Source organism: Oryzias melastigma, linkage group LG5 (genome assembly GCF_002922805.2).
Source record: "Oryzias melastigma strain HK-1 linkage group LG5, ASM292280v2, whole genome shotgun sequence".
NCBI classification, from domain to species: Eukaryota; Metazoa; Chordata; class Actinopteri; order Beloniformes; family Adrianichthyidae; genus Oryzias; species Oryzias melastigma.
Genome location: NC_050516.1, coordinates 20468449 through 20478200, shown reverse-complemented (window position 1 = coordinate 20478200; position 9752 = coordinate 20468449). Strand labels below are relative to the sequence as shown.

Below are 9752 nucleotides of genomic sequence, written 5' to 3'. Positions count from 1 at the left end.
GCACTTGACCAAAGAGACGCACTCGTATCAACAGATGTCGAGCCCTTATGTTGAATATTTAATAAGTGGGACACGTCTGCAGCATCAAGATCAAGAAGGATTTCCCCTTTAAAATCACCCTGACATTTCCACGAGGATGCGCCTTAGAATAAACTTATTCTAAGGAGAAACGACACTAAAACGTTCCCTCCCTCGTCAACAAACACAAATAAAGCAAACACACAATCTGCAATCGGTCAAATATTTGCCTGTCGCTGTTGTGTGATAGAGTGTTTGATTTCGGTTCTTCCAATCACGGGTCTCTGCGAGTCTTGGTTCAAACGAACCGTCACCTCCGCTGGGACCTGCGTGTTTATTTATAAAGCAAAGGTGGGGGGCGGGTGGGTTCACGGCACATCCACCATTTATCTGGGGTCATACGATCCTCTCAACGTGGGTCCATAAATGAATGGTGGGCTCGACAGCCACACCATGCAGGACCGGTCCTTGATTGGTTCGGTACACGGCAGGAATAAACACTGTCAGGGTATATATATTGGAGCAAGGTGTGTCACTTCCAAGAAACTAGAACCAACTTCTAGATAGTTCATCAAAGAGCTGCAGTTTAACATCAGGAAGCAAACACAGCTGAGAATGAGGGCGCAGGTCCAAAGAGTTCCACAGATTGTGGAGCTGCTGAAGAAGAAGTCTTTTGGGCTGCAGCATTTCAAGCCAACATCCTCAGTGTGCGTATTGGAGGAGAAGGATGCTGTGGCGCCGGCGGCGTGTCCTCACGCTCCCTCCAGGACGCAAGGCTTGGATACGATCCCGGGACCCACAAACTGGCCACTGGTTGGGAGTTTGATTGAACTCCTGTGCAAAGGAGGCTTGACTAGACAGCACGAGGCACTGGTACAGTATTCTTATAAACACTTCTGTTTCTGTACTTTTATTGTATTTTATGTAAAACGTGTTCTTTTGTTGACTTTTGACTCATTACACGTATTTTTATTTTATTATTTTAGATCGATTATCACAAAAAGTTTGGCAAGATTTTCCGGATGAAGCTGGGCTCCTTTGAGTCGGTGCACATTGGCGCACCTTGCTTGCTGGAGGCGCTCTACAGGAAGGAGGGCAGTTACCCTCAGAGGTTGGAGATCAAACCCTGGAAAGCATACAGAGACCTGCGAGACGAGGCGTACGGACTGCTCATTCTGTAAGTAACCTTTCAAACTCCCTTTTTTGGATAACATTAAAGACAAAAATTATCTTGAAGAGGAGAATCGGGAGAGAGTTTTCCAGGAAAGCGTGCTGAAGATTTTTTTTCTGTTAACTTGCAGTGAGGGAAAAGACTGGCAGAGAGTGAGGAGCGCGTTTCAGCAGAAGCTCATGAAGCCGACAGAAGTGATTAAACTTGACAGAAAAGTAAACCAGGTTAGAATCTCGTTTGTTACTCTGACATTTTCGAGTTGAATGAAGACATTGAGTGGCTGTGAACCTAATTGTTTTTTATCCGACGCGTGCGTAAAACAGGTGATGGTGGACTTTGTTGACAGAATTGGAAGAATCAACAAAAATGGGAGAATTGAGGATTTGTACTTCGAACTGAATAAATGGTCATTTGAAAGTAAGTTTATTTCATTTTTTCATTTTAGTGAATGAATTTGTATAAAAAAATGTTTGAAATATAGCCACTTCTACCCTTCACAGTAAAAGCATTCTTCAAAGCTTTTCTGATTTTTCCTCCTTCTTCCTTCCTTAGCCATTTGTCTTGTACTCTATGACAAGAGGTTTGGTCTGCTGCAGGAAAAAGTCAATGAAGAAGCCATGCACTTCATCACAGCTGTGAAAACAGTGAGTATCTCTCATCTCAGAACAGCATGACATGTAAGAGTGGACACTTGTGATGATCCGTGAGAGGCTGAAGCTGATTTTCTCCAGGAGATTACAGAAACATCCAGATTCACATCAGCTAACAGCTGTCTAGCCATGCTGGTTAGACTGGGGGGAGAAAAACAATAACCTATCAATCACAATAGGTGATAAGTGGGGGGGCCCTCGAAGGTGTCAGGGGCAGTGGGTGCACAAACCAGACAGAGAGCGAGAATTTTCCATTTATTTTTTCCATTTTTTCCGTTTGTCTGTAGATGATGAGCACGTTTGGTATGATGATTGTCACACCTGTGGAGCTCCACAAGACATTTAACACCAAAACCTGGCGGGACCACACTGCGGCGTGGGACAGCATTTTCAGCATAGGTAAGTGGCAGCACAAACACTGGCTACTGTTTCTTTGGTCCAACTCGTTTCCTCCTCCTCTGTGACGCACAAAGCAGTGTCAGTTCACTTCCAGTCGAATGATGGATAGGAAAATACAGGGAGTGGGTGAGAGGTTGATCTGAACCGGCTGCCTCTGTGTGTGTACTTGGTGCTCGAGGGGGAAATGATGGCTCAGAGTTGTAGTAAACTTAATGACCCATGGTGAAGAAATATGCCAAATATTTGTTGCAAGCAAGAGTAGGGGTGACAGAGTGTGGAGGAATACAATCTTGAGTGAAGGTTTTACATTAAAGCACACTCTTTGCAGTGATTTGGTGGCAAATCTAAACACATGGAACCAATATTTTGAGCATGATTTCAAAGTTTTTTTTTTCAATCAAGGGGCCAATTTTGAAAATTAAAATATGCTGTTCAGTCCCCAAAATATTATACCGGTTATCTTTTTTTTTTATTCATATTTTCTACAGTGATGTAAAGTCAAGGAAATCCACACTCACACTGAAAGAACCTAAAAGGTGTTTGTCATATTTACCCGATAAGAAAAGTCAAATAATCAATAACGACACATATTGTTAAAAGCCAGCCCACCATTGTTGCGTGGTAGCTGAAAGCAGACCTAACAATGCTCTGGCATCAAACGATTTGTCGTATCACAAAAACTTGCCTATGTTTGGCGTCTGCTGCTGTGTCCACACACACACTGGCCCCTTAAAGCCAAAAGTAGATCATTAGTTGCTGATACATGTAAATGAGTGTTTACTAAATGTAAACACGGCTATGCTAAACAGTTTTTTTCACAGTATTATCGCTTTGTGCTCTTCCAGCCAAAGTCTACATCGACAAGAAGCTGAAGAAGAATGCCGTCAGAGCTCCCGACGATTTAATTGGCGACATCTTACACCAAAGCAGCCTGTCCAAGAAGGAGCTCTACGCAGCCATCACCGAGCTGCAGGTTGGAGGAGTTGAGACGGTGAGCAACAGTGTGCATCTTTCCTAAATGATGTGCATATCAAGAGGAAATATATTGATGCTAATGCATAAAAAGTAGAAGCAACAGGTGTCATTATAAGGCAGAACAACATAAGACCTTAAATGCATTCAGGGTCAACAAAGTCACGCAGCCATGCCTGACAGTTACCTTTAAGAAAGGTGTTACAATTCTTCACAGCCGACAGTTAATATATTGATTCAGCCACACATGGTGCTTGCTACACCATATAATCACCTTGAACAGCTGATGACAGAGCGCTGAATATCAAACAGCGCTTCTTATTTGCATTGAAAGGGAGCCGTGCACCATAGACTTTGTCCCACGCTTGACTTCCCTCCTCTCTGAACTTCATCACCTCGGCGTACATTCCTGCGATGTTTTCACTGTTATCTTTGTCACTTGCGCTAGACTTTGGATCAGAGTGAGGCAGGAGTCATATTGATCTTGAAGAAAGATCCAGAAAGTGACTAAGTGACCAACGATTTGGAATTCTTGTATTTGGGAAGATTTTCCTTGATATTGAGACAATATTTAAGACAATATTTAAGACAAAAGGATCATTTTTGCCACTTTTATCAATTGCCCCAATTTTTTTCAGAGTAATTCATTCAAATAAAGTCCAAAATTTCCGTGAATAAAACTTTATTTTGCATTTTATGAAGAATGAAGGTTGCATACATTTTTAAATTCCATATTAGGGATGGACTTTTGAAGGAGGTCTTTGCCAATTCTGCAACAACTTTATATGCAGGGTCAAAAACTACAATTTCAACTTCGAAAATGGACTAAACCCAAAGAATAACACAAAATATACTGAATTATGAGGTTTAGGATTAAACACCAGTACAGGATGTACTTTGCTCCTACTATGGTAGGTGTTCCATGAGTATGACCTTCTAACACTAGCTCCAGGTTATATAAGCTGAAGCAAAGAAAAGATTCTTGATAAGTTCAGCCATTCTCAAAGTAATTGATAATGAATACAAACCTTAAAGACTTTCTGCTACCAGCAGCAGACAGTCAGTTTCTAAGATGTCCATAAATATTGTATGATACAAACTATACGCTAATTCCTGTATATGACTTAATGAAAAAGTTGTGACTTTAGATTTACAATTTTTTCCTCCTTTTCTGGCCAGTCTTTCTTCTCTTAAAGACGCAGATCTTACTTTGCCTCAAAAGCAGATCATAAAAGACATGGATCCTCTACAAGTTGCCGTCCTTCTGATTTCTATCTCTGTGTTTTTACAGACCGCCAACAGCATGCTGTGGCTCATTTTCAACCTGTCACGTAACCCTGATGCTCAGAAGAAGCTGCTGCAGGAGATCAGAGAGGTGGTGCCCTCAGGCCAGAGTCCAAGTGGGGAGCATATCAAGAGTATGCCCTACCTCAAAGCCTGCCTCAAAGAGTCAATGAGGTACAGGACAATACTGATGCACCACACCTTGTGCTATCTTATGGGGTCTTGATGACCCAATGTTTAAAGTAAATATGCCTAGGATAGCACAAGGGTTACACAAAAGCTGAACAAGAACTGAGTCGCAGTAATACCGCAGAAACAAACCTCGAGAAGCTTGTCATCCATATCTGTCTGATTGGTCTTTGGGATTAGGAGGGAAAATGTACACATGGCTGTCTCAAAAACAAGCTTCACGTCATGCGGTGGCATGACCACCAGCAGCACGTGGTGGCAGCTTAAAATCTTCCATGCGGTCACATTCAAATGTTGTGCATGCTCGGCTCCTTCTGCCCCCAACTGCTCGTGCAATCACGAGAGTTGTGGAACAGGTTATTTAAGGCCGTACCCTAAGCACATCACAGGGAACGCAAATGAACGCTGGCTCGAGATTATGTCTCACCTCATTTGGTCCTGTGTATGTCTGGGTCCTGTTAAACAGCTTAGACGTATGTATCATACTTCACTGTGGCCACATTCCCATGTGTTCTTTTGTGTTTATTACAGGTTGTCGCCTTCAGTCCCATTCACCAGCAGGACCCTGGACAAAGACACTGTGTTGGGAGATTATGCCATTCCCAAAGGGGTAAGTGGCTTACGTCTTTAGTGCACCTCACATATGGAGATTACATTCTTTTGTAAATTTACGTTTGATTTCTGAAACATGCTTAGCGTCGCTCACGTACTGTACTAAATCGGAATTGGGCAATCTAATAACATGAGCCACTCGGTAACAAGGTCTTTATTGGGTTTTAGCCTCATCAAGTAAAATCCAGACATTGCAATTATTTGCAACAACACTAATAGGTTTTTTATTTACAGACGGTGTTAATGATCAATAGCCACGCACTGGGCTCCAGTGAAGAATACTTCGACGACAGCAAGCAGTTTAAGCCGGAGCGCTGGCTGAGGGAGAACAGCAACATCAACCCTTTTGCTCACGTTCCTTTTGGAATCGGGAAGCGGATGTGCATCGGTCGGAGACTGGCAGAGCTGCAGCTGCAGCTGGCAATGTGCTGGGTATGATATGTCATTTATTAGCAATGCAAAAGACAGAAATGACTCTAAGATCTGCTGTTCATTTAATCTTTTGCTTTTCTCTTTCTTGAAGTTGGTCAGAGACTATGAAATCGTGGCAACAGATGATGAACCACTTGATGTGATACACTCTGGACTTCTGGTTCCCAGCAGAGAACTGCCAGTTGCCTTCATCAGGCGATAAAGTAAGAAAAAAATATGATTGATAAAATGGAAAACTTTTGCTTCTGTTTATGATAAAACCTGATGTCATACCAGACTCTGAACTTTCTTTTTTCTCTATCAGATAAAATAACAGCATGTTTTTCTTCCCTCTCCTCTCAGGCTTCATTCGAAAGTCTTCTGGATGTGACGACAGACTGCCGATGCATCTGTTGTGATGGTCCTGATGGTCCGGTGACTCCTACCACTGCTGCTCTGTACATAGAAAAATGTCCTAATTGCGCCTGAAATACCTCATCATTATTTAAATGTAGTTTTGTAAGACTGAGCAAAACGCTCGATGTAATGTACGATTCAAAGGTTGTAACAAGGCAGCTGTCTTTCAATCTTTATTATCAGACGTGTAGAATGTAGATGTTAAACTATTACTTTATACTATTATTGTTTTGTTGTGTTTGTACATATCCATATATCTATATATGTATATATCAATCGTACAGTCTGTTTATCTTTTTTAGTGTTTATTGGAGAATCGATACTATAATTAATATGGTATTCCTGTACGTTGTTGTATGTAGAAACATATTTTATTCTCTGAAATAAATGCATTGATGAATGCATCAAACCAAAAACTTTGTTGTATTGTTTTGTTCTTTATTCATTTCACAACTGAATCTGAGGGATGGATGATTTATTTACAGCCAAACTAACACAAAAGATGTTTTCTTCACAATAACAAACAATCAAGTTATTTTGAATATCATTACTTAAATTCCTTAAATATAAAACTGAAATATCTATTTGAAATGTGCTAAACATCAGAGAAACTGTGCAAAAAAGGTTAACTTGTTCAAGCTGGATGTTCACTGTAATCAGTGAAACTGAACTGTTAAACCTGTTCAAGCCTCAGAAGGCAGTTTTTGCATATTTTTTAGGGAAAAGTTGAATAACATTGGCAAACAATCTTTTATTAAATAAACAATCATCTGGTTTTAAAGAAAATTTGTTTTTTAACAATTTAGGCACTTTTCAAACAATAATTTGGGTAATAAAAATCTGTTTTCAACCAACAAAGTGGTTTAGTACATGTTCTGTTTTAGGCATACAAACTATGAACTCATTGGCTGCACAACGGTGATGTGGTTAACCCTTTCAACTCACAGCAAGAAGGCTCTAGTCTAAATTCTGACAGGAACCTTTCTACATGGAGGTTGCATGTTCTTCCCATGCATAGGTGGGTTTTGTCCTGATACTCCTGCTTCTTCCCAGTCCATAAACATGCTTCATATGTTAACTGGTTTCTCTAGAGCAGGGATAGGCAACTCCAGGTAGTGTCTGCATGATTTCCAGATATCCAGGTTCTACTCATTTAAAGTGTCTCTAGGTGTGTGTGGGACTATGTGGGTCTACCACAGACTAGCAACCTGTGTATTCTGACCTCATCTGACAGTTACTAGGACAGGCTCCAGCAACCCTTTGACCATGAAATGGATATATTGGGTTAAGAAAATAGATGGACGGCTGGATTTTAGACACCTTCCACATTTTAGACTTTAAAATCAAACTTTACTGTGTCTGTTTTAAACATCTTATACATTTAGTTTAGATTTGAGTTTTAGAAAGTAAAGAATTGAATTTGTATTTGACAATTTAGGGTTTTTGTCTTTTGACCTCAGATTGGAGTCCCCCATGTCATGTTTCACGCACTTACAGAGCAGTAAAAGCAATATATGTAGGAATTGTAGTAAAACATTATATTTACATTTTATTTGAACGACAAATAAATTGAAGTACTTTGTGCACATTTAACCTAGTTTTGTATGTCAAGTACAAATGACGTATGATAAATGGTGTATTGTACAGCACTTTTCTCTCTTCTTGAAGGTCCAAAGCGCTTTACAGACATAGTCCCATTCACCCATATACACACTGAGGGTGGTTCTTCTGCCGAACACTGACGCCAACTTTCCACCAGAGGCAAAGTGAGGTTCAGTCTTTTGCCCAAGGACACTTCGGCACATGTGTGGGCAACGTGGGAATTGAACCTGCACTCTTCTAATCAGAGCACCACAGCCATCATTCATCTTCTTGACCACTTCTTCCCTTTCGGGGTCGCGGGGGTGCCAGAGCCTACTGATGGGTGAAGGCGGGGTACACCCTGGACAGGTCGCCAGTCTGTCGCAATCACACACCCATATACACTCACATCTAGGGGCAATTTAGAGTCACCAATCAACCTATGAGGCATGTCTTTGGACGGTGGGAGGAAGCCGAAGTCCCCGGTGAAAACTCATGCATGCACGGGGAGAACATGCAAACTCCACACAGAAAGGACCCAGCCAGGATTTGAACCAGGGCCTTCACGCTGTGAGGCAAGAGCGCTAACCACTGCGCCACCGTGCAGCCCTAAAACAATGTTTTTTTTTTAAGTTGACTCTGGATCTGTTTCAAGTCCATACAATTAAACATGAAGGTTATTGTACATAAAACTAGTCTAGAATCAATGCATTGGTTGGGAATTGAACCCAGGTCAACTGCATGGCAAGCAGCTATGCTACCGCTATACCACCAGTGCACCACAGCCATCATCCATCCATCCATCTTCTTGACCGCTTCTTCCCTTTTGGGGTCGTGGGGTGCCGGAGCCTATCCCAGCTACTGATGGGCGAAAGCGGGGTTCACCCTGGACAGGTCACCAGTCTGTCGCAGGGCCTCAATCACACACCCATTCACTCTCACATCCACACCTAGGGACAATTTAGAGTCACCAATTAACCTATGAGGCATGTTTTTGGACGGTGGGAGGAAGCCGGAGTCCCCGGTGAAAACCCACGCATGCACGGGGAGAACATGCAAACTCCACACAGAAAGGTCCCAGCCGGGATTCGAACCGGGGCCTTCTCGCTGTGAGGCGAGAGCGCTAACCACTTGCGCCACCGTGCAGCCCCACAGCCATCATATGCATTAAAAATATTCATTACATTTTTGAATGCCAGAGTTTGCTCCCCATAAAACAGACTTCTTACCTCAGGTATGTTCATTTGGATGACAACATAACACAAAAATAGCAAAGATTCCTGTTAAATCTGGATGTCTTGTCCAAAAACTACCAAAAACATGCAAACAAAACAAAAATGCCTTCAAATTGAATTTGATAAATGAGCAAATTAGTTATATTTCATGCAGTTTGTGTAAAACACATAAAATCAGATATTTTCAAGAAGAATAGTTGTTTTTAGTGGTCCTGCTGGTTGGAAATGTGGAAAAAATCCATTACTCTCTCAAGTATGTGTTCATTTTTCATCTACTGTACATTTGATCTTTTCTCGCCTTCCATTCTACCTTTCAGTTTGGCTTTGAAGCACATCAGAAACAAATTTTGGACATATTTCCAGCTGCTGGTCTTGATTTGAGCGGGAGGCGTTAAAAGGGGCTGCACTTATTTACAAGACCTAAGCCCTGAGTCTCAGAGTCAGACTTTTGCTGTACACAAGTGGAGCAACACTGCCACGGGACCAGGAATTAAATCATTAATTGACTATATTCAAGTATTATAAGTCTGTCTGGATATGAAGGTGACTGCTAAAGCTCCCTAATACCAGCATCATGGGAACTGAATCCTCTTACATGTTTCAGCTGCCCTGTCCAGTGTGAGACAAACACAAACTGTGTCTGTGTGGTGTCCAAGTTGGCTTCTCAAAGCATGAAATATTAGTGCAATCTCATTTTATTTTCAACATTATTTAATCTATTACTCTTATTTCTTAATCAGTTTGCATGTGTGTGGTTACTCTGAACAAATCCTGCATATATAAAGTCTTGTTGCACAATCCAGCCTGCTGTTG

The 9752-nt window shown here is 41.5% G+C and overlaps 1 protein-coding gene and 1 non-coding gene across 2 annotated transcripts; one reads left to right on the top strand and one right to left on the bottom strand.

The window, feature by feature from the left end:
- The first annotated feature begins 398 nt into the window (after nt 1-398).
- Nucleotides 399-6539, top strand: LOC112145619 (1,25-dihydroxyvitamin D(3) 24-hydroxylase, mitochondrial). The gene is made up of 12 exons (XM_024270969.2): nt 399-891; nt 1005-1195; nt 1320-1413; nt 1513-1606; nt 1742-1833; nt 2127-2238; nt 3084-3229; nt 4502-4668; nt 5215-5293; nt 5530-5727; nt 5819-5930; nt 6070-6539. The coding sequence occupies exons 1-11, from the start codon at nt 634-636 to the stop codon at nt 5927-5929; spliced, it is 1542 nt and encodes a 513-aa protein (XP_024126737.1). The 5' UTR covers nt 399-633; the 3' UTR covers nt 5930; nt 6070-6539.
- Nucleotides 6540-8411: 1872 nt separating this feature from the next.
- Nucleotides 8412-8482, bottom strand: trnag-gcc. The gene has a single exon. It is a non-coding gene; the product is annotated as a tRNA-Gly (tRNA).
- Between the last annotated feature and the right edge of the window lie 1270 nt (nt 8483-9752).

Coding starts and splice junctions, on each gene's coding strand:
- LOC112145619 (XM_024270969.2), top strand. CDS start 634: ATGAGGGCGCAGGTCCAAAGAGTTCCACAGATTGTGGAGCTGCTGAAG. Junction 1,607..1,741: donor GAATAAATGGTCATTTGAAA/GTAAGTTTATTT, acceptor TTCCTTCCTTAG/CCATTTGTCTTGTACTCTAT. Junction 3,230..4,501: donor AGGTTGGAGGAGTTGAGACG/GTGAGCAACAGT, acceptor GTGTTTTTACAG/ACCGCCAACAGCATGCTGTG.